This window comes from Macrobrachium rosenbergii, chromosome 13 (assembly GCF_040412425.1).
Source record: "Macrobrachium rosenbergii isolate ZJJX-2024 chromosome 13, ASM4041242v1, whole genome shotgun sequence".
Lineage (NCBI taxonomy): Eukaryota > Metazoa > Arthropoda > Malacostraca > Decapoda > Palaemonidae > Macrobrachium > Macrobrachium rosenbergii.
Genome location: NC_089753.1, coordinates 55891573 through 55916098, shown reverse-complemented (window position 1 = coordinate 55916098; position 24526 = coordinate 55891573). Strand labels below are relative to the sequence as shown.

Below are 24526 nucleotides of genomic sequence, written 5' to 3'. Positions count from 1 at the left end.
GTAGGAGAGAGATGGCGCTAGGATCTCATTAACTGCCACCGAGCACCCAACAGCGCCCAGGCTCTGCAGTTGGCAGCAGGCGAGCTAGTAGCTCGGGAGCTGTCGAGCGCTACTGAGCGCTCTTAGTACGAGCTAAAAAATGTGGAATTCTTCACATTTCGTGTCATCTTTAGTATATGTACTGCCGTAGTAAGTACCAGAGCACTGTTCTCAGCTGTCGAGAAAGTCTTCTTTGGCTAAAGCTCATCGTAACCAAAACATCACGCACAATTCTCTCCTACTGCATTCCTGCCCTTACACTTTTCAGTTCTCTGCAAAGGAAAGTGTAATAATAAGACGTTCAATTAATTGTATATGAACAAATGTTATGAAGTACACAGTACAATCATACAAACATATCTCAAATCCTAACCAACATAATTTGAGATTGCAGATATGTATTCATTACAGAAAATATTGGATTGGTAGTGAACGCAAAATTTACGTTATATTACAGTAATCGGTAAACAAGGCGGCAAACGCAATATTAATTTTTTACGCTAATCAGAAAAAGAGAAGTTAACCTCTACCAACATAGTTCGAAGTACGGTGAGTACCGTCATACAGACATCTCAAATCCTATCAAACACTGAGACTGTTATATATTAAGTCTTGTGTATTATATAGCACATGTCAAAGCTCTGTGGAAGCTCGGGTGCTATCTAATGACTGGTGCATTGTGGGTTGTTGTGGTTTGGGACTGGAGAAGCCCCGTCAAATTGTAGCAAGATTTAACAGTAATATAACCATTAAAGCAAACATTTAGCCATCTGTATTCTTAACCCTCTCCCTCGGGCCCCCATATCACACTTTCAAATAATACTGTATATGTATTCACTACCAAAATGTAGGTCCGGTAGTGAACACAATAGTACATTATTATGTTATTCGGAAAAGGAAAGTTAACCTTTACTGACAATAGTTGAAGAGAGAGTATCATAAGTTAACCTTTACTGACAATAGCTGAAGAGAGAGTATCATGTCATCATAAGGACATGTCTCAAATCCTAACAAACACTAATTGAGACTTGCAGATAAATAATTCATCACCATAAATATTGGTTTGACAACAAATGCAATGTTGACGTTTATTACGTTAACCAGCACAGGTGGTAGCTCAGTAAACTACACTACTGGAGTTAAACTATTTGCTTGTGAAATTGCTACTGTAGTGAAATATCATAAACTTGAATCAGATCTTAATAACAAAACAATAAAATAAGGATCCTGAAAGATGCAGGCTTGAAGGCTCCCCGAAATCAGCGATAATACTCCACCAAAATCCAGTTTCCAATTGGCATATTTAAGAACAAAGCTGCCATCGACACTCAGTGTTTACTCGAGAGCGGCAGAAACAGAATAATGATGTCTGCTAAATTGTTCCTGGTATTCCTATCAGTGGGCGGGACCAGTTGCCTGCACTGAACTCTGAAGCGCTACCCCCATGAGTTTTTTCATTTAAGCTGCCGTGCAAGAGGAAACTATAGCTATACAGGGTATAGTTACTTGGTAAGTTACTTATATAAAATTAGGTGTTTCCAAAATCTTTGTAGCTGATGAATAAAATGTCGGTTTAAACAGTTTATCACTTGTGTATCCACTAACTACAGTGAAGGTTGTTACATTGCTGTTCAGAGTTATGGCTAACATGTTGAAATGGTTATAAACTATTCTGTGATTTTAACCCATTATTTCTATTATATATGTAGAACAGCGAACTTAGAATAAACATGAAATAACTTTTTATCACAAAATTATGTAAACAAAATAAAAACAATCACATTCTTGAAGAAAGTAACATATGCTACAGGGTGTATTGACGTAAAGGAAGAGTAGAGAGAAGAATGGTGGAGTCGAAGAGGAAAGTTGGGGGTGGTGAGGAATTTACTGTAAGCAGATACTGAGGACAAGTTTACTAGTACCCAAGCTCATATGCCTGAAAGCATTAATCAGTTTGCTGGCTACCCCAACCCCATCATATTCAAGAATAAAGTGCCTGAAAAAGCTGAATTTGGAAATTGAATTTATTACCAAAAATTAGGTGAGGGTGTGAAACACACTGTTGCAAAGTAACACACCTATCCATCAATTAATCTAAGAGATAGTGGCAAAAAATTATGACCCAAACTTCCTGAAATGCATAGTAGTTAACTACAAAACATGCTGAGCAGCCACTAAAGGTCCTAAGGAGAATGAATTCAAGGGCCTGAAGGCAACATCCCATATGTAGAAAGAGGTGAACCTTCCCTTAGTACCTGTGATACAGAGAAATTTATCCTGAAAACTGGGAATGCAGCAATACCCCAGACTTCAAGAGACCTTGCATGGGGTATGCTGTCAGTATCCTCTCCCTGCAACTTGTATGCCAGTTTGATGACTTCCTGAAGCAAGAACCAGATAGTGTACTTGGACACTTCTCTCTAGGCCTACCACTGCTGATGAACAAGCGCCAATACTCAAGTCTGGGATTCAGGATCCGAACAAGTAGTGCCACACAGCTTGCAATGAAAAAAAAAAGCATATCACCTTGATCATCATCAACAGTGTCCTAGAGGGAGGAGATCAAGAAAGACTTGCATTTCTTGTCATGGACTGACGGGTTCTGCATTTTTGCTAAGAACTCTGGAACAAAAGAAAACCAAAGTAGCCGTAACACCATCCCTACAAGTGCCTACAAGAGACCTTGCAATTTGCTTACTCTCTCTGCCAATTCTGACACTTGTAAAAACACAGTCTTGGGCGTAACCACTCTGTCCAAAGTCTCCCTTAAGGGGACATAAGGTGCCTCAGAGAGATTCCAAGGGACAAGAGTTACATCCTACTCTGGAGGACGAAATTCAAAGGTAGGGCAAAACTGTTTGAAGCTCCTCAGGAGCATGAAAACCTCCACCATGAATGAGATCCATGCCCTTGAGATGGAAGTCTTGGGAAAGGGTAGAGCATTAGCCTCTAACTGCAGACACAAGAGGAGCTTATCCCAACAGCAGGAGGTGCACTAAAAACGCAGTGATCTGCTGAATTTGCTACATTGCTCGATTTTATGCCGAACTTGTTGATGGTATCATGGAGATGCCATAACAGATATGTTCCAAAACTTACCATCTAAGAGATGCTCAAAGTTTCAATTTCACAACTGATATGTACTGCCAATGAATGACAAACATCTCTTGGAAATAATGTATGTCTTCTTTTGTACCTGTTGTTTAAGCTGGGAAGCAGGCATTTGTTGTTTTTGGCTTTCGACTTCCCACCATTCATCAAGGCATGCTTTGCTAAAATGTATTCCTTTAAGTTGTGAATAAAACTTGGAATGTCATGTCATGTTTCTGTCAGACTACCTTGTAGTTAGTCTGGTTGATGAAAACACTACAGTGGCGATGAGGGAGGCAGGAAACTACAGGTTTGTTGGAAAGAAGTGGGTCTAGCCTGAGTAGCTACAGCACTTTGGCAGAGTTAGCCTGAGCTACCGGAGAAGTTAGGCTAACTTAGGTCTAGGCTACATTGCAGTTCAGAGGTGTGCTGGCGTAATCTTTTTCCTTTTTCCACGACCTATCAAAAGTAAGATGACGTCCAAATGAATGCCTGAATTTAACCTAGACAAGCTGGAGTTAAGCTGTTGGTTAGATTTATTTACAATGAACTGTCATGTCAATGAAATTACAGAAGTGGAGGCCATAAGAGCAATGCTGTTATCGTCTATTGGTGTTGATACTTTTGCTAAAATATGTAAGTTAACTGCACCAAGATTGCCTTCTGCTGTACCTTTTGATGAATTAGTGACAGTTTTAAAGTCTCATTTTATTACTAAGCCTAGTTACCACAGAGCTTTATGTTATTTTTTACAAAGAAAAAAGAAGGAGAATAAGACAGTTAAGGGGTATTATGCTGAATTCAAACAGCTAGCCCAGCAGTGTGAATTTGGAACAGAATTCAATAGACGTTTGAAAGAACAATTATTGGTTGGAATACCACCAAGAAATTTATTTCAAGGTACTGTTAGCTGATCCTTTTGGTTTTAGGACAACATCTTATAGGGATTTGCTGACAAAGGTTACAAAATTGGAGACAGCTTATGTAACAGAATGTAAGTCTACTTCTACTTTTTTTTGGAGACAGCTTATGTAACGCAATGTAAGTCTACTTCTACTCTGAGAAAATAAAGTCAAGGCAGGAATTCCCATAAATTTTAGTTCTAGTGCTATGAATAAACCCAAGAGTCAACCAGGTAAAATGCCCACTGTGTATGTAGTAATCATTGGAAAGATAAATGGAGATATAAGGATGCTACCTATTATAGTTGTGGCAAAACAGGTTATGTAAGCTCAGTGTGCCTTAATAAGAAGGGGAAGGGTTCCAAAGTTCATTCTCTTAATGAGGTGGCCGTACCTAGTGAAGTTGAAAGTTTCTCACACTCTTATGGTTTGTGTAAGCTTTTTGAAACTAATTTGAACTGCGTTGAATCTCTCCTCTCAATAATGAGGATAAGCCCCATAGGGAAGTGATGAAGTTAAATAGTGATCCCACTCAGTTTGAGTTGGATACCGGGAGTAGTGCTTCCACTATTTCTAAGAGGGATGTAGCAAAATTACAGTTGTCCCCATCTCCCTTAAAGAAGCAGGTATTTAATTTTGATAAATTAGAAATAAAAGTATATGGAGAAGTAGTGTGTGATGTGGCAAAATTGCCAAGGGTCAAACATTTTTTGTAGCTGATAATGATGTGAACCTAGCTGGTAGGGCTTTAATGAAGAAACTGAAGTATCAGTGGGTGCAGGTTGATGCTGTGCAGTGTAATAATTCAGTGTCTAAATGCATGGAATTGTTTGATAATTATCAGGTAAAGGAGAATTTACCTATATTGGATGATGAGAGTAATTTACAATTAAAAGGAAATGCAGTACCCAAATATGTCAAAGCCAGTTCTGTACCACATCATTGTAAGTGTAAAATTGAAACGTCATTGAAAGAATTAGAAAAAAGTAAAATCATTAGTAAAGTAGAGCATGCTGGAGACTGGGCAAGTCCAATTGTACCAGTAGTTAAGCCATCTGGTGATGTAAGAGTATGTGTAGGTTTCAAATATGTAAATACCCAAACCAATGTAAATACATTTCCGTTACCTAAATTAGACAATATTTTGGCACATTTGGGTCTTTGTCAATAAAAATCTTAAGTTAGATCTAAAAAAATGCTTATCTACAGTTGTCAGAGAGTAAAGACTTGCAGAAATATTTGGTTATGAATACTCACCATGGTTTATATAAATTTCACAGATTGCCATTTGGGTTGTCGTCTGCACCAAGTATATTCCAGGGGTTTATTACTGAGTTATTGGCAAATGTTGAAGGGGTGCAAGTATTTTTAGACGACATAATTAGTGTAGGTGATACCCAGGAGGAGCATGACAAAAGGTTAAGTGAAGTCTTATCTATTGCAGAAAAGAAATGTTAAGTCAAAAAAAGTAAATGCCAAATTAGTGTAAGAGAAGTTCCTTATTTAGGATATGTATTGAGTGGTGAAGGCATTACGGCAAATCCCAAGAAAATTCAATCCATTCTAGAAGCTCCTAGTCCAAATTCTGTACTGTCTCTTAAATAATTTTTAAGGATTATGTACTTACTACAATAGGTTTGTACCACAGTTCAGTTCAATTTTATGTCCTTTGTATAACCTAACACAGAAAAATGTTAAGTTTCATTGGTCAGCTGTTCATGAAAAGCTTTTAATGTTATTAAGGAAGCTTTGGCTCAAGCAAATATTCTAGAAAACTTTAATCCTGAGGCTAGGTTGACATTGGAAGTGGATGCAAGTCCACTAGGAGTTGGGGCTGCTATGAAACAAGAATTGAAGGGTAAAATATCCACTATTGCACTTAAAAGTAGAAAACTGTCAAAATCTGAGTGTAATTATTCTCAAATAGATAAAGAAGCACTCTCAATTGTGTTTGGAGTTGGAGTTAGGAAATTTTCTGATTTTCTTTTGGGTAAAGAGTTTATCATAAGGACAGACCATAAGCCTCTAATTCATCTGTTTAATCCTTGTAAGAGCATTCCACAAATGTCAAATGCTCGAATTCAAAGGTGGGCATTATTTCTCACAGCATTAGTTCCTCGTTGGGCGAGCGGGTTCCTTTCTCAGCTAGCACTCTGTCGGCCACGAGTTCGAATCTCCGACCGACCAATGAAGAATAAAAGGAATTTATTTCTGGTGATAGAAATTAATTTCTCGCTAAAACGTGGTTCAGATTCCACAGTACGCTGTACGTCCCGTTGCTAGGTAACCAATTGGTTCTTAGCCACATAAAATAAATCTAATCCTTCAGGCCAGCCCTAGGAGAGCTGTTAATCAGCTCAGTGGTCTGGTTAAACTAAGGTAAACTTAACTTTTCAAGTTTAAGATAGAACATATTAAAGGTGAGAACAATACTGTTGCTGATGCCCTCAGCAGATTACCATTAAATTGGGATGATACTGATTTTCAGGTACCAGGTGAATATGTCAATTTCATAAACATTCTGAATAATAATAAATCTCTTGATTCTGATGTAATAAAAGAATGTACAGAGAAAGATACTCTGTTATGTCAAGTAAGAGAATTTTTGAAAAATGGTTTTCCTAAAGTAAACGAAATTGATGATTCCGTAATGCCATTTTATAAAATAAGACATGATCTTTCATTATATGAAGAGGTGTTATCATACAGGAGTCGTGTAGTGGTTCCTGAAATATTGAGAAAAGGTGTTATGGATATTCTTCATGAGGGGCATAAGGGTATTGTTGCCATGAAGGCAGAAGCAAGGTCTATGATATATTGGTCCAGTATGGACCAAGATATTAATCAAGTAACATCAAATTGCTCACTCTGAGTAGCTAACATTAAACCTAAGGCCATATCTCCTTTGTCGTGGCCTTCAGTGGATAGACCTTGGCCACGCTTGCATGTTGACTACTGTGGACCTATTGAAAATTATCAATTTTTTATTGTCATTGATTCATTTTCTAAATTTACTGATGTATTTCATTGTAAGACTATTAATTCAGAGGGTACCATACAATGTTTGAGAAAGTGTTTTGCTAATTTTGGAATACCTGACTCAGTTGTGTCAGATAATGCATCTTGTTTTATGTCTATGGAGACTCAAGATATTTTTTTTAGGAAAAATGGTATTAAACATTCCTCTGGAGCACTTTATAATCCAAGTACAAATGGTCTTGCAGAGATGGCGGTGAGGATATTCAAGGAGAATTTTTAAAATTTGATGTTAAGTTACCTATTTGCACGAGAATTTTTAAGTTTTGTATTCCTATAGAAGGTCAGTCCAGTCTTCTACTGGTTGCTCTCCCGCTGAATTAATGTTTGGAAGGAAATTTAAAGGCCCATTAGACATTACTATGTCTAAACAAAAAGAAGCTCCAGATTGTGTTGATTCTACATTTAAAGTAGGTGATGCAGTATATGCCAGGAACTTTGGTAAAGGACCAGAATGGGTCGAGGCAAAAGTTACAAAAGTTCTTGGTAGAAGAAATTATTTGGTGTGTATAAATGTGAATGGTAATTTAATTTGGAAGCATCATTTATCCCAGCTGTTTGAAAGGAAATTGTATAATCCTGTTGAAACCTATGAGTCTTCACCTCCCAATGTCACTGCTCCAATGGCACCTCCTATGCCAATAAGTTCACTTCCCAATGATGTCATTGACTCAAGTGTAATAATTATTCCTAATGATATGGTTTCCTTGAAAGGTGTAATCCAAATTCCGTACAAACTGATGTTCAGGAAACTCCTAAACCCTAGAGTAGGCCAGATGTTGTTTTAAGGAGGTCTACTCAAATTATAAAAAACCTGATGGGCTAATAGAACAAATTACGTCATTTTGCCTATGGGGGGAGGAATGATATGTATTGCCAATGAATGAGAAACATCACTTGGATATAATGTATGTATTCTTCTGTGCCTCTTGTTTAAGCTGGGAAGCGGGCGTTTGTTGTTTTTGGCTTTCGAATTCCCGCCATTCATCGTGGCACACTTTGCTAAAATGTATTCCTTCAAGTTGTGAATAAAACTTGGAACGTCATGTCATGTTTCTGTCAGACTAAATTGTAGTTAGTCTGGTTGATGAAAACACTACAACACCCTTACAGTTATAGCTTGTTGCAGTGGGTGTCATATGATAACACTGTTATTCAGTAAGGTATAAAACTGACAAAAGTTCAGTACACAAGAACACACTGAGAAAATCATGAAGAGAGTGTGATAGTTTTCCAAACAACTATTCTTCACTATTTACACATACCAAAACACCTAATGAAAACAGGAAAATGGCATAAAACCAATTTAGTGCGCCTGAGTGTACCATCAAGCAAGGGATCCCATACCCAATACTACAAATACCAAAGGAATAGATGCTTCTGTACTTATCAGCTACATTATTATAGTAGCTATGCTATGATTTTTGATGTGATACATTTTTAGATAAATCTCTAAAATAGAATGTACATGTTAAGTAAAGGTTACGAACTATGTGGAATTACCGTTAGCTGTAAGATATCAAGAAAATACTCAAGTGAAGGCTATAATATAGGGTCTTTGTTACTCAACAGACTTTGTTAATTATCGGAAAGCCAGACCCCTAAAGTGTTTGTTAAGTTGAGGTGCTACTGTATTGCACTGGACAGGCAATACATCTCAGCATAAGCAACAGCTAAGAGCTAGGATGAGAATTTTTAATCTTCAATATCCAAAAAGGGTCTCACCTTTTGTTGACGAGTCATCTCTCGATTAGTTCTAAGAACACATTCCAGTAGGGTAGGATCATCTTGTAGTTGTGAGGCACGCCGATAAGATTCCAGTGCTTCTGCAAAATGGTTAGTGGCATATTCAACTTCTCCTTTACGAAACCACCCCTGAAATATGACATTTTTATAATAAAATACAATAAGGTTTTATATATACTTACCAAGTAATTACATAGCTATAGTTTCTACTTTAAACGGCAGCTTAAGAATTGAAAATTCCCGTAGCACTCTTTTGTTTTGGTGCAGGTAAGTGCTGCCCACTTTCGGGAAGAAGTAGGTACAAACGTAGCTAAAGAGCTCAGTTCGTTTATGCTCTAAGTCTATGTGTGGGGAGGACGGCAGGCTTGTTTTATTATAAAAATGTAATTTTCATATTTGAAACTTACCCAGTAATTACATAGCTGAATCCTACATTGATAGGAGGTGGGAAGAATGGACATGCGCTACTCCAAAAACATTATAAAGAAATGCATTTTGAAACAGAAAAGAAAAGCTAGCATTGTGGTAATGCATGTTGTAACCTTACCTGGGGAGAGAGCAAGAGCAGGAAGATACTGACTCTTGGTCGTTGCTCATCTCGACCTGTAGGGACATGACCGGTAGTGTCAGGACTGTCCCTACTTCAGTGGGAGCTTTGTGGTCAGGGAGTGCTTCTATGACTCGACAAAGCTTAAACACAACCATTGCCCTTGGCCTGGGCAAAAAATAGACATCGACTAACATACGACCATAAAATTATATTACCTGTACATCATTTAAAAAACATATATTACCCATCCATTAAAAATGAAGATTGGAGGGTACTCCAGGTACTAAGTACCGCCGGCTTCCCAAAAACTCAACTACCTTAATCAAGGCTAGGAGACAGAGAAATAGGATGATCACTCCTACCCCTCATTCCCTAGTGCCACGCCAGCCACGGAGAATGGACCCAGTGTACTGTAGTCCTTGAACACAGTTTCAATGTCATGTAGATAATAGTTGGCGAAGACCGAGCGAAACTTCCAATAAGTAGATTGGATTATGGTAGCTAGAGAGATTGCGTTAAAAGCCAAAGAAGTGGCTACTGCCTGTACCCATGTGCTTTACCTTTAACAGTGGTAAATTATTCTCCTGAATTCCCTTTAACAGTGGTAAATTATTCTCCTGAATTCCCAAGTGAGACTCTACAATAATGTCTCCCAAAAAGAAAGAGATAGCATTCTTGGAGAGAGGACGTAAAGGGTTCTTGACATAACACCAGAGGTTACGAGAATTCCCTCTGATATTCTTGGGTCTCTCGATGTAAAATCTTAATAATCTCACCCCGTATAATACTCTCTCTTGTTCAGACGGTCCAACCAGTTCTGCAAGACTCTGGACCAAAAAAGAATGAAGCCAAGGGTCAAGACGGGTAATCGGTTCTGGCTAAGCCTAAAATATATATAAGCAAATAGCTGTCTCTTGCAAAAAAGCAACTTGTTTGTCCAGGGCTTGTAACTCTCTGACCCTTTTGCTGTGGCTAAAGTGATTAAGAAAAGTGTCTTTCTAGACAGATCCCTAAAGGAGGATATCTGCATAGGTTCAAAAATGTGGGCCTGACAACTTCCATTTCCTGGTGTCAAAAGACTTGACTAAGTCTGAAATGTCTGGGTCTGAGGAAATGTTCATACCTCTATGCTTGAATACTGAGTTCAGCATGAATCTGTAACCATTTACCGTAGACGTCGAAAGGTCTCTCAAAGATCCTGGGTAAAGTAAAAATTCGGCTAGTTGGGCTACAGAGGTAGAAGACGAGATGCTACATTCTTTACCCCATCTCCTAAAAACTGCCCACTTAGCCTGGTAGTGCTTTGAAGAAGAGTCACATCTACACTTTGCGATAACATTCGCAACTCTTCTTGAAAATCCTTTCGCTCTATCAGGCATCCTGACAGTTTAAAGCTTGTCAGAGTGGACGAACCTTGATGATATCTGTTGAAGTAGGGTTGTCTGAGAAGATGTTTCCTCTGCGGGAGGAGCCACATAAAGTCCAACAGAAGTTCCAGAAGGTCTGGAAACCACTCCTTTTGAGGCCAAAAGGGAGCTACTAGGATCATCGAGGCATGATGAGAAGTCCTACATTTGTTGATTGTGTCTCTTACTAGACTGAATGGAGGGAAGGCGTACACTTCCAGGTGTGACCAATCCTGAAGTATCGCCTCCGTTGCCCTAGTCTGATGGTCCGGCGTCAGGGAGCAATACAGGGGAGGCGATGGATCCTGGATGTTGCAAACAAGTCTATCGACGGTGTTCCCCACCATTTCAACAGGTCGGTGCACACCTGTGGATTCAGAGACCATTTGCAATGGCTCAGTTTGTCCACTAATACGCTTAACTTGCCCTGAACACAGCAGGTGAGAATCTGTGTATTGTTGTTGTGTGTCCAAAGAAAGAGGTCCTTGGCTAACTCGCACAGTGACAGGGAGTGAGTGCCTCTTTGGTTTCGAACATAAGCCAGAGCCGTCATGTTGTCGGAATGAACCGCAATCACTGCGACTCGAGTTACTGCGGCAAAATGTTGAAGAGCCAGGTAAATCACTTTCAACTCCTACAGATTGATGTGCAGTCTCCTCTTTTGAAGGGCCACTTCCCTAACACTTCCAATCATCCTAGTGTCGCTCGCCAACCTAGGTCCGATGTGTTGGAGAATAATGAGAGGTTTGGGTTCGGATGACATAGGGACTTCCGTGAGTGGAATCTTCCTTCTAAGAGCCACCACTGAAGATCTTCTTTTATTTTCTGTGTGATGGGGAATATAAAGGAATCTGAAAGAATCTTCTTGTTCCAACTGACCTTCAGAAAGAACTGCAAAGACCTCGCATGTAGTATCCCCAAAGGAATGAACATCTCTATGGAGGAGAGAGTCCCTAGCAGGCTCATCCAGTCATTGGCTGAGCAGGTCTGAAGATTCAGAAAATGACGGACTTCTTTGGGTGCATGATAGTATTCTCTTCTCTAATGGAAAACCCTGAAAAACCTGAGAGTATCTTCATCCCTAAGTAGATTATCGTTTGAGAAGGGACTCATTCAAACTTTTCCTGCCCAACTCCTGAGCTAACTGAAGGGTTCTGAGAGGGTCCTCCATGCACTTCTTCTGGGATGATGAACATAGGGCCAGTCATCCAGATAAAGACAAACTTTCACACCCATTAGCCCTGGTGAAGACTTGAGGGGCAGTTGACAACCCGAAGCATAAAGCCCGAAATTGGAAAACTGTCCTGAGAGTGAATCACAGGAATTTCCTGGAATCCCAGTGTACTGGGGTATGAAAGTAAGCGTCTCTCATGTCTATCGAGACTATCCAATCTTCTTGGGAAATTGCAGCAAGAACTGAGCTGTTTATCTGCATCCTGAACTTCATGGTTTGGACAAAGACGTTCAGACTGCTTACATCCAGGACTGGCCTCTAACCCCGGAGGTTTTGGGGACTACAAAGAGGCGATTGCAAACCCCCGATGACAAGTCTTCTACCTCTGCTATAGCTCACTTGTGGAGAAGAGCTGCTGTGACTTCCTTTTTTAAGGGAATCGCATTCCTTCCTTGAGAACCCATAGTAACCAAGGTTCTATCGATCTGGCCTCTCATTGTCTCCAGAAGTGTGGGAGTCTGGTGCCCACAGGTAGACGGAGGACCAAAGTCTCACTTGCTAGAGACTGTCTAGAAGAGGACTTCTTGCTGATAGGGCGAACTGATCTGGGATTTGTGCATGGGCGTAAGGAAAGTCTTTCTCTGTTACCCCAAAAGAGCCGTGGCTGGAGAGGAGAGAGAGGCCAAGGATTAAATGAAACAGCAGGTGTTCGGTTAGACTCCATCGTTCACTTGGATGACTGTGCAAGCAAGTTGTGAGTAGACTTTTGCAATTCCGCAGCTACCAGCTCTGTCATTCGGGGAATATAAAGGAATCTGAAAGAATCTTCTTGTTCCAACTGACCTTCAGAAAGAACTGCAAAGACCTCGCATGTAGTATCCCCAAAGGAATGAACATCTCTATGGAGGAGAGAGTCCCTAGCAGGCTCATCCAGTCATTGGCTGAGCAGGTCTGAAGATTCAGAAAATGACGGACTTCTTTGGGTGCATGATAGTATTCTCTTCTCTAATGGAAAAACCTGAAAAACCTGAGAGTATCTTCATCCCTAAGTAGATTATCGTTTGAGAAGGGACTCATTCAAACTTTTCCTGCCCAACTCCTGAGCTAACTGAAGGGTTCTGAGAGGGTCCTCCATGCACTTCTTCTGGGATGATGAACATAGGGCCAGTCATCCAGATAAAGACAAACTTTCACACCCATTAGCCCTGGTGAAGACTTGAGGGGCAGTTGACAACCCGAAGCATAAAGCCCGAAATTGGAAAACTGTCCTGAGAGTGAATCACAGGAATTTCCTGGAATCCCAGTGTACTGGGGTATGAAAGTAAATTTTTTATCATGTCTCTATCGAGACTATCCAATCTTCTTGGGAAATTGCAGCAAGAACTGAGCTGTTTATCTGCATCCTGAACTTCATGGTTTGGACAAAGACGTTCAGACTGCTTACATCCAGGACTGGCCTCTAACCCCCGGAGGTTTTGGGGACTACAAAGAGACGATTGCAAAACCCCCCCGATGACAAGTCTTCTACCTCTGCTATAGCTCACTTGTGGAGAAGAGCTGTGACTTCCTTTTCGAGGGGAATCGCATTCCTTCCTTGAGAACCCATAGTAACCAAGGTTCTATCGATCTGGCCTCTCATTGTCTCCAGAAGTGTGGGAGTCTGGTGCCCACAGGTAGATTTGAGGACCAAAGTCTCACTTGCTAGAGACTGTCTAGAAGAGGACTTCTTGCTGATAGGGCGAACTGATCTGGGATTTGTGCATGGGCGTAAGGAAAGTCTTTCTCTGTTACCCCAAAAGAGCCGTGGCTGGAGAGAGAGAGAGGCCAAGGATTAAATGAAACAGCAGGTGTTGGTTAGACTCCATTTCACTTGGATGACTGTGCAAGCAAGTTGTGAGTAGACTTTTGCAATTCCCAGCTACCAGCTCTGTCATTCGAGGAAAAAGGCTGGCTTGTACAGATGAGCGAAAAGAAGAGCAGATCTCTGGGACGGTGTCACTCCTTTAGTGGTGAAAGAACACATGTCTCTTTTCTTCCGTATACATGACGAAAAAAGAGCAGCTAACTCCTGTGCCCCATCTCGAATCGCCTTGTCTGCACACGACAGGACTACGAACCAGTCTCCATGTATGAATATAGCAGAAATTCAAAAGGAAGGAGCTTCCCTGGTTGTATAGAATAAATACCTCCTTTTGGAAAACCGAGAAGGAGAACAAAATACAGCTTTGCCCAACTCCCTCTTCTCAGACAGCCAAGAGATGATCCCCGACAACTCGTTCTTGGATGAAATAGAGAGGGCCATCTACAGGAGTCTAGTGGTACTCGAGGATTGACGTAACAAGAACGCTGATCTCAGGGAAGAAGGGGCTGCAGAGGAGAAATATGTCGGGAAGCAGAACAGAGAATAATTCAATAATGAGGCGTAAGCTGATGAAGGCTGTTCTGGTTAGGTTCCTCCTCTGCTGAAGATACAGCAGAAAGCACCAAATCTTGCTGTTTCCAAGACGAGGGTTCTTCAACAGTTCTAGGATGTTGTCCAAACATTGGTGAATGGGAAGCAAAGAAGAGTCTTGGGGTGCTGATGTGCTTGCAGACTTCACACGATAAAAAACAGGTGAAAAGGATACGACCTTGGGGATCTGTGACGCAGAAGGCGCCGAAACAGGCTGACCTGCAGCAATAGGGACATCTGAATCTGGAATCTCAGACTTGTATCCCAATGCTGGAGAGCTGGGAGCCGATGGGATGACTGGAGCTATAGCACAAACTGAACCCGCAGCAGGCTTATGAGCCACTGGGAGCTCAGATGAGAGAGGGAGATCCCAAAGCGCGCATGGGAGCCAACTGGCGCTTGGTGGCCAATTGGCGCTTGGTGGCCTATGGTGCTTACAAGCCAGTGGGCCATGAGCCAGTGGGAGCTCGGTGTTCAAAGGGAGCTCTCTGTTGTCCCAATAGCTGCAAGAGGGCTCTTGATCCTTATAGCGCTTGCGAGGTAGTACTGCTGTATGCACGTCTGCATCATGCCTCTTCTAAGGCCTAGAAGACACCTGAAGACGCCGACCGTGTCCTTTGGGTTCCGAATCCGAACCACTGGAAGATATGGTGTGATCCAATTGGACACCTTTCAGTGTTTGGTTGCCAAAACCTGGGAAATAGCAACAGGTTCGGGTGAGGAAGCAACTACTCATGTAGGCAAAGCCCACCAACCTCCCTTGGACTTCCGGTTTGCCTCCTCCCAGGTGTAGGGAGTCTGACAGGGACCGAATTTAGGAGATCCATAAGAATCCTTTCCAGTGGCTTGTCTGTCGATACCTGGGACCAGCAACAGGCTCGACTGAGGAAGCAACTACTCATGGGCAAACCCCACCAACCTCTCTTGGACTTACAGTTTGCCTCCTCCCAGGTGCAGGGAGTCTGGCAGGGACCTCCGTCTAGGAGCATCGGTGGGACGAGTAGCCACCCCTCCCACAACACTAACTGGGGTGCAGGCACTAGCACTTGCACCGACAGTTGCACTATGATCCTATCTGAGCAACAGTACTTACTAAAGCGTCGAATTTCTTATCCATCCGAGCTTCGAGACTGGCAATGGCACTAGGTTCAGAGGGAAGGAAGCCAAGTAACAGAGTTGTAGGGAGAGCGAGAGAGGTAGGAATCAGGGAACGAGAAGTCAAAGGTGTAGCAAAAGCTGGTTTAGGGATAGAGGACACAGAAGCTCTAGCCTCAGGCTCTAGCAGCCACTTTCCTAAGCCTAGCTTTCTCTAATTTATTTAAATGATTGGTCAACACAAATGTTACATTCCTCGCAAGTCAAGTCGGGGAACATACCTGTCCATGGCAGTGAAAACAAACAGAATGTTCATCATATTTAAATGAAGTCAACCTAGTATTACAGCCTTTGCTGCAATACCAGTCACACTCATTCTGACAAAGTCAAAAAATTTAAAAAAGGCTAAGCTAAGGTAAGCTATAAAAATATAGCTCAGAGGCTACCAAATGAAAGAATACTTCATCAAATCCTTCGATAGACAACCAAACCATCCGGTGAAACTGCTCCTGAATTAACAAAACACAGCTGCTGAACGACCGATGTTCCATCATCAATGGCAGAAATGAACTGAGCTCTTTAGCTACGTTGTACCTATTCTTCCCCGAAAGTGGACGGGGGCACTTACCTGCGCCACAACAAAAGAGCACTACCACGAATTTTCAATTCTTAAGCTGCCATTTAAAGTAGAAACTATAGCTATGTAATTACTTGGTAAGTGTCAAATATAAAGATATTTTATGCAGTGCTTTAGGACACTGGTAAATCACATAGCAAATAAAACATCAAACATGAAAATCCCTTTTGACTGTGTTTATCATGAGGGAGTTTGTGGAATGGAATACAAAATTTACGCCAAAGGTCAAGTGCTAGGCCCTATGCGGTCATTCAGCACTAAGAGGGAAATTTAGAGTAAAAAGGTTTTAAAGGTGTAACAGGAGGAAAACCTCACAATTGTACTATAAAACAATTGTTACGAGAGGGTGGAAAGTAAGATGGAATGAAAAAGAACATGAACGGAGGTACAGTAAAAGGAATGAACAAGGATGAAGCTAGGGGCCAAAGGGATGTTACAAAGAATCTTCGCGTAATCCCTATATGCACTGCTTGATGTGTACTGACAGCACTACCCCTCTATGGGAATAGAAGTTTGTTAACTACTTCTTAAAATTACAGTACAGTATTATCAAATTTTTAACTAACAGAATGTGATGGGTAGGCACTAAAATGATTATGGAAATGCAACCTTTGGTGTTCCTCAGGGAAGTACCCTTGGCTTATGCACTAATTCCATCTCATCAGTACAGAAGTCTGGTTACTGAATATTTTAACGGGGACTTAGCTACAATTAGTGCATGATGCAATTAATAGGGACCTTTTTCAAGATTTCTATAGCCTGTCCATCCTGATGAAATGTTTGTTTCAATCTGATGTTTTTTTATGATTGTACCCCGTTTGGTTTCCAGTTGATTAATCGCATCTTAAATTTTTAGACAAAACTTTAGTTATACTAATCATATCCCTGATCCTCGTATTAATCTCTAACACCACAGTTTAATTACCTCAATGTGAATACTGTATATTTTTCTTAACTCTGATATCACTTGCCTTCACACTTTCTTGACAATACCCTTCACTATGTAGTAATAGATACTGTATACAATTAATGCCTAAGTCTTGGTTTACTTAAATCACTGGAACTTTTGTGGTTAAGACTTGGTGAAAAATGTTATTTTCATAATAAAATAAATTTTTGAACATACTTACCTGGTAGTTATATATATAGCTTAAGTCCCTGACGTCATGGCAGAATTTCAAAACTTCCGCGACAATCGCCGATCGGTAGTCAGGTGAACCACCTGTGCGCCCTCTACCCAGGTACCTGGAACCATTCCAACTATTCCTCAGATCTTCCATGCCCCTAGTCTCTAGAGGGGAGGAGGGTGGGAATATAATTATATATAACTACCAGGTAAGTATGTTCAAAAATTTATTTTATTATGAAAATAACATTTTAAACATCTAACTTCCCTGGTAGTTATATATATAGCTGATTGACACCTTTGGTGGAGGGTCAGAGACAGCTAACATCGTTGGAATTATAATTAAAGTTGCAAAACAACTCTAGGTTTCTACCTGTTAAGGAAGCTGACAATGAATATTTCTCATTATGTCTGCATTCCTTAAGAGATCCAGCAATCCACTCAGGGGGCTGAAAAATCTCTAGGGGCTGTCAACCGGTGTATAACCTCTATGTGACTAGACAACTCCTAATACCCTTGTTCCGGGCGCCACCAAGGAACAAAATGAACTTTCAAAATCAATGATTGTGGAAGACTGAGCCAATCTTCACAAACAACCATAAAATTTCAACCATTCCAAGGCAAGAACAAAGGTATTGTTTTATGGGATTGGATTAAGGAAGCTGACTTTAATGAAATCTCCCTCATTATGTCTGCATTCCTTAAGAGATCAGCGATCCACCCAGGGGCTGAAAAATCTCTAGGGGCTGTCAACCGGTGTATAACCTCTATGTGACTAGACCTCCTCCTTTCAATACCCTTGTTCCAGGCTCTTCCAAGGAACTTTCAAACCAATGATTGCGGAAGACTGCGTCCAGTCTTCACAAACAACCATAAAAAATTCTCCATCCCAAAGTAAGAAAAAGGGTATTGGTTTATGGGATTGTAGGGGTATTCCCCTCTCCCACTAGTAGATGCTATAAACGGACCCAGCGTATAGCAATCTTCGATAATGTTTGACTTGTTTTAGACAGTGAGAGGTAAATACTGACTTGTTTCTCCAGAAGGTCGTGTCCAAGATACTCTACCTGGACCTGTTCTGTTTAAGTGCTACAGAGGTTGCAACTGCCCTGAACTCGTGCGTCTTTACTTTCAGAATCTTGTGTCCAACTCTCTACATTTCATATGAGCTTCTTTTATCAACTGTCTGATAAAATAAGACAGAGCATTCTTCGACACCTGTACAGAGAGCTTTTTGACTGAGCACAAAAGCCCTTCTGAATTCCTTCTAAAGTCCTTTGTCCTGTCCAGGTAGTGCCTTAGAGCCCTTACCTGGAATAGGACTCTCTCTCTCTCTCTCCCCTGTAATGTCCGTTAGATTCGGAATCTCGAACGTTCTGGGCTCAGGGTTGTGATGAGTATTCATTTTTGCAAGGAAGCCTAGTTGCAGTGAGCAGATTGCCTTGCCTTGTCTAAAATCTATATTCTTGCTGAGAGCATGTATCTCACTAACTCTTTTCACTGTGGCCAAACTGAACAAGAAAAAGAGTTTTCATGGTGAGATCCTCTTAAAATGTTCTTGTAAGGGTTCGAACCTCTCCCCATGAGAACCTCAGGACCACGTCTAGGTTCCATACTGGTGAGTTCTGTACTCTCTCCTTAGCAGTTTCAAGAATCTGAGTAGGTCCTGGAGATTCTTATTGTTTTATAGGTTCAAGTTTTTATGTCTAAAAACTGCTGCCATCATGCTCCTATAGCCCTTAATGGTAGAGGTAGAAAAATTAAGTTCCTCTTACGATGTGTAGAAGGAAGTCCAAATTTGAATTACAGAGGTACTGGAAGAGGACACATGGTTGCTCTTGTACCATCCTCTAAATATCTCCCACTTGGATTTGTATACCCTCATGGTGGATGACCTCCTTGATTTTTCTATAGCACCAACTGCCTCCTTCGAAAAAACCTGTGGCTCTTGTAAGTTTTTTGATAGTCTGAAGGCAGTTACTAGTAGCGCTTGGGGGTTTTGGTGATATCTTTCCAAGTGAGGTTGTTTGAGTAGATCTACTCTCTGAGGTAGGCTCCTCGGGATGTCCACTATCCATTCCAGAACCTCTGTGAAACAATCTCTTGTCGTTTAGTAAAGGGCCACAATGATCAATCTGGTACCTCTCGTGTGAAAACAAATTTTTTGCAGTACCCTGTGTATTATCTTGAAAGAAGGAAATGCATACAAGTCCAAGTTGGACCAGTCCACCAGGAACGCAGCGTCTATGTATATAGCCCCGGATCTGGTACTGGAGAGCAGTAAGTTTCCAGCCTCTTCGTTTGCGCTGTGGCAAAGAGATCTATGCAAGGACGTTCCCAAAGTCCTGATGCTACTGCACACGGCCTGATGTAGAGTCCATTCTGTTGAGAGGACTTGATTTCCTGCTCAGAATGTTCGCCCTCACATTTTTTCTCCCCTTGGATAAAGTGGGTTACTAGTTTGACATTCTTCTCTTTTTGCCCAGAGAAGAGATTCTCTTGTTGTCTCATATAGAGACCTGGAGTGAGTGCCCCTTTATTTGCTGATGTAGGCCAACGCTGCCGTGTTGACCTGCACCTCTTTGTTCCCCACTGTGTTCGAACTCCTGAGAGCTAGAAGGATTGCAGTTAGTTCCTTCTAATTGATGTTTAAATCCTCCTGCTCTCTGGTCCAGGAGCCCGAGACTTTTATTTCCCCAGTGTTGCTCCCCATACTGAGTCCGATGCCCGGATAACAACACTAGGTCTGGGTTCCTCTAATATAGAGAAGGGACCTCCTGGAGCTTGACGGGGGTAGTTCCACCACTGTAAAACAGCCTTATTGGTTCCTGAAATGGGGATGCACTTGGTCTCCAGTTCTATTTCCTTGTCCCAGTTCTGATTTAGATGAAACTGTAACGTGTAACGGGCATAGAATTAACCTCCCAAAGGAGACAAACTGCTCCAGCGAGAAAGGGTCCCCAGCAGACTCATCCATTCCTTTGCCAAGCATGTCTGTCTCTTTATAAAGTACTGAAATTTTCTTAAGGCTTGTCCCGTCTTTGTAATAGATGGAAAAGCCCGAAAATCCTGACTCTGAATCTTCATCCTAAGGTATAGAAAACTTTTGGGAATGGGATCAGCTGAGATTTCTATCTGTTTATCAGTAGACCTAATTCCTTCTATACCTAAATCGTGGTCTTAAGATCCTCCAGGCAGAGATGCCTCTGAGGAGCCAGTGCAAGTACAAGGAGATTCTGATGTTCTCGAGTGAAGAAAAAACCTGCTACATTGGCAATCATCCTTGGAAAATCTTTGTTATCGTTTGAAGCCAGTGCATCTTGACGAGCTACCTCCACGTCTTGGCTTCCAAAATCTTGCCTGGTCCCTGACGCCCAATGCCTTGGCGAGCGTCTTGGGTTCATTGACGCTTGTCATCATGGTGTTTCACTCCTAGATGCTTGACGCCACTGCATTCAGCGTCTAGAGTTTCATTCACTACGTTCTGCGTCTTAAACTTCTGGACGTCTATTATCCTTCTTCTCTTTGCCTGGTTGTCACGCTTGTACCAGGGAAGACAAAGTCTGCTGCATATTTTGTAATAAAGCTATATGCGGGGCTTCCTGCTGTTGGGGACAGGTTGGGGAAGCCTCAACTACAGCAATTATTTCCTTCTCATCGTCAATAATGGATCGTGGAGAGGGTTCAGCAGACAGTACCAATCCTAAGGAGGAAGAGGAGGATGTACGAAGGCAGCACAAAGTCCGCCAAGCTCTTGCAGCCTGGTATCCTGACTGAACAGAACTGTCTACGTTTGTTCTTAGTAGGAGAGCTACCCTTGGGGTTGGAAGGGAAGAGCTCCGGCTGCTCAGTGGCTACAACCTGGAGACTATGAAGTTTTGATCATGACGTCCCTCAATATTGGGTAACTTGCTCTTGAGAGGTCTCGACTCCCAGAGCCAGACGTCATCCCCGTCTGTTTAGGCTGAAACAAAGAGACCAAACTGGAAAACCTTTCCCGTGGATGAACTTCAGAAAATTCTTGGAGTTCGGTGCATGGGGATGTAAAAATACGCATCCTGGAGGTCCAGTGAGGCCATCCAGTCATGCTGTCCGACAGCTGCTAGAACCGATTTTGTCGTTTCCATAGCGACCTTTGTTTATTGCACAGAAAAGTTGAGTGCAATCACGTCTAGACCGGTCTCTAACCCCCAAGCATTTGGGGATCAGGAATAACCGAATGTAGAATCCTGGGAATTCGGATCTTGAACTCTCTGTCTGGTCTCCTTTTGCAACATCATAGACACTTGTTGCTATAAAGCCTTTGCCTTTGTTCTGTTGTTGCATTTGGCAAAAAGTCTAATTGTCTTGTTACTAGAGGGGCCTCCTCAGGCTGGACAGTCTGGCTCCTAACCGAGTCTACAGGAGAAGAAAGGTAGGTCCTCTTTCTTCCCCCTGTGTAGAGCCTCTTCTCGTTGCCATTCATCTACCCGCCCTAGAGGAACCTCTATTGGAGGGCTGACCACCTAAAGAGCTGAGATACCTGAAACACAGGAGCCTCAGCCTTACTCTTTTTAGCGATGAAAGTCGTTGGTAGGACTTTTCTTGCTGTTTTAGATCTTAAATCTTACGTGGTTTTCTGGGCCAAGGATGAAAAGGCCTCTTTACCAAATCTTGAGAGAAGAGGTGAGAGGAAAAAAGGGTATAAATCAGTTCTGATTTTGATTGGATGTGACCCCATTAGCCAGGAAAGAGCAAAGATGGGCTCTTTCCTTCAGGATTCCGCTGAGAAAGAAGCAGTCCGTTGGAACTATCTCAGAGTCCTTTATCCATAATCAGATATAGTTCTTCGGTGTCAGTCGTGTTGAATAATTCCATCTTCCTTCCTGGGAAGGGGCAAGTATTTTGAGGCCGAACGATTCTCAGTTTGATACTAAACGCTAGACCTTCAGCTAGTTTGGTTGGAGGAAAACAAAGGCTGTCTTTCATTGTTTCTCCTTCAAAGTATCCATTCTTCGTAAATGCTGCCCTCTTAGACGCCTTCACAAGAGTAAATTCTGAAGGTGGGGAACGAGGAGCAGTCAGGATAAATTTCTCTGGAAAAAATTTCAAAATAGCTTCATAAGTCTTTTCAAGTCTGATGAAAGCTGATGGCCTTTATATTGTCTTTGTCAGAAATCTCTACAATAGGATTCACAGGAGAATGCGGGATATTATCATTCTCTTCTTCCGATTTTCCGAAGACGGAAGTAGCGACGTCTTTCAAAATATCATCTTGACGCCTGGCGTCCTGGCGTCCAGTCTCTTGGCGCCTGGCGTGTTGGCATCCATTTTCTTTAAGCTTAATGTCTTGGCGTCCAGCTTAATGACGCCTGACGTCCTGGTGTCTAACTTCTGACACTTGGCGTCCTGGCGTCCAGCTTCTTCCTGGCGTCCAGCTTCTCGACGCCGACGTCCTGGCGTCCAGCTTCCGGCGCTCAACGCCCTGATGTCAGCCTCTCATGACGCCGGCGCCCTGGAGTCCAGCTTCTCTTTTCCGCCTTGACGTCCTGGCGTCCAGCTTCTCGGCGCCCTGACGCCCTGGAGTCCAGCTCTCGGCGCTGTCCAAATCCTGGCGCCCAGCTTCCCGAAGCCTGGCAGGCGTCCAGCCTCTTGGCGCTGATGTCCTGGCGTCCAGTTTCTTGACGCCTGACGTCCTGGCGTCCAGCTTCTCGGCCTGACGTCCTGGCATCCAGCTTTCGACGCCTGACTTCCTCCTGGCGCCCAGCTCCTCGGCGCCGAAGTCCAGCTTCGACGCCCTGGCGTCCAGGCATCCAGACTTCCAACATTCGCTGTCCCGCCAAACCTAGAGGTTACTTGAGAACTGGCCGCCTGTGCGACATCGGTCAAAAGCTTCCTCGGTTGACGTGCAGCAACTGGTGGACGAAAAACACTTTAACCTCGCCTTTCCTGGGCGAGGGTGAGCGTCCTGGGAAGCGTCAACAGGTACGCTCGAGGGGACGACTGCTCGGTAACTAAAGCCTCTTGCCTCCCTTCGTCTTTCGACATTCCTTCTCACAGGGTTGGTGAGCTTGGAAGAGGTCTAGGACTAGGAGCACAACAGGACCAAGCGGCCGCACCCTCCACTGCACTTGCACTAACAACATATTAACACTTGTATTTTTAGATCTCTTATTGTCGATCACATATTATCCCTGTCTTCTGAGAGGGATTTTACCTGTTGGGCCAGGGGGTCTGAATGGCAGCCAACAAATCATTAAGTATTGGGTCCTTACCTGTTTCAGTTGGGGTTCAGAGACTACCACTATGGAAGACGGATCAATAGGATAGTTAGCAAGGGGAAAAGAATTAACTATTCCCTGGTTATATCAAGAAGAGTGAGACACAGTACTCTTGGCTCTTCTGAGCCGGTCTTTCATTCCCGTTCTTAAGACATACTGAGTGGGGATCCAAGGAGACTTTAGCAAAAAGCTTGCATCCCCACACACAATTTTCACTCTCGATGAAGTCAGATATGTTATAAGAAAATCCAAATCCAAAGCGAACAAAAACAAGCAAAAGCCAAGCCAAAGTGTACTTCACCAAAATAAGTTGCGAAAAACACAGGCAGACTCTGAGCGAAATTCCATCAATATTACCGACACAGCGGCAGGGAAGATCTGAGGAATAGTTGGAATGGTTCCAGGTACCTGGGTAGAGGGCGCACAGGTGGTTCACCTGACTACCGATCGGCGATTGCCACGAGTTTTGAAATTCTGCCATGACGTCAGGGGACTTAAGCTATATATATAACTACCAGGGAAGTTAGATGTTTAAAAAGCTGCTTTCATTAAAGTCTGGCATGAGTCTCACTTCATAAGTTATTTGTTATATACCTTATATTTTATTTATTTTGCTTATTTGTAGAATTCCAAAAAAATGCTTCATGATTTTTCTCTCCAGTGTCATACCCACCCATCACATCCTCATACCCAATTTTCTCTACTCCAAAATGTCCATTTAAGACTGTTACCACTTTTCAAACAGAAGCATAAGTAAAATAACAGGTTTGTAAACTGTACAAAATTTATTTTTGGTCTAAAGCAAGCCTTACAAAAGTAGATAACCTGAAAATCACCAGTACCCAAGGTTATATGATTTCCTAAAAATATTGATGGATCTAAAAACAAAGAAAAAACAAAAAAACTGGGTAAACAATTCCAAAATGTTCCCAAAATCTTTTCTTGTCTTACAATAACTTTATAAAATAACAACATCTAACTTGAATTTGTATTATAATAATATATAAATATGT

General features: G+C 42.0%; 1 protein-coding gene across 2 annotated transcripts in view; it reads right to left on the bottom strand.

Moving 5' to 3' along the window:
- LOC136845343 (uncharacterized) overlaps positions 1 to 24526 on the bottom strand; it is a 133647-nt gene that overhangs the window by 49869 nt on the left and 59252 nt on the right. For both annotated transcript variants that reach the window (XM_067115584.1, XM_067115585.1), the window contains exon 3: positions 8793 to 8942. In XM_067115584.1, the coding sequence (XP_066971685.1) occupies positions 8793 to 8942 (150 nt within the window). The remainder of the gene's footprint in view (positions 1 to 8792; positions 8943 to 24526) is intronic.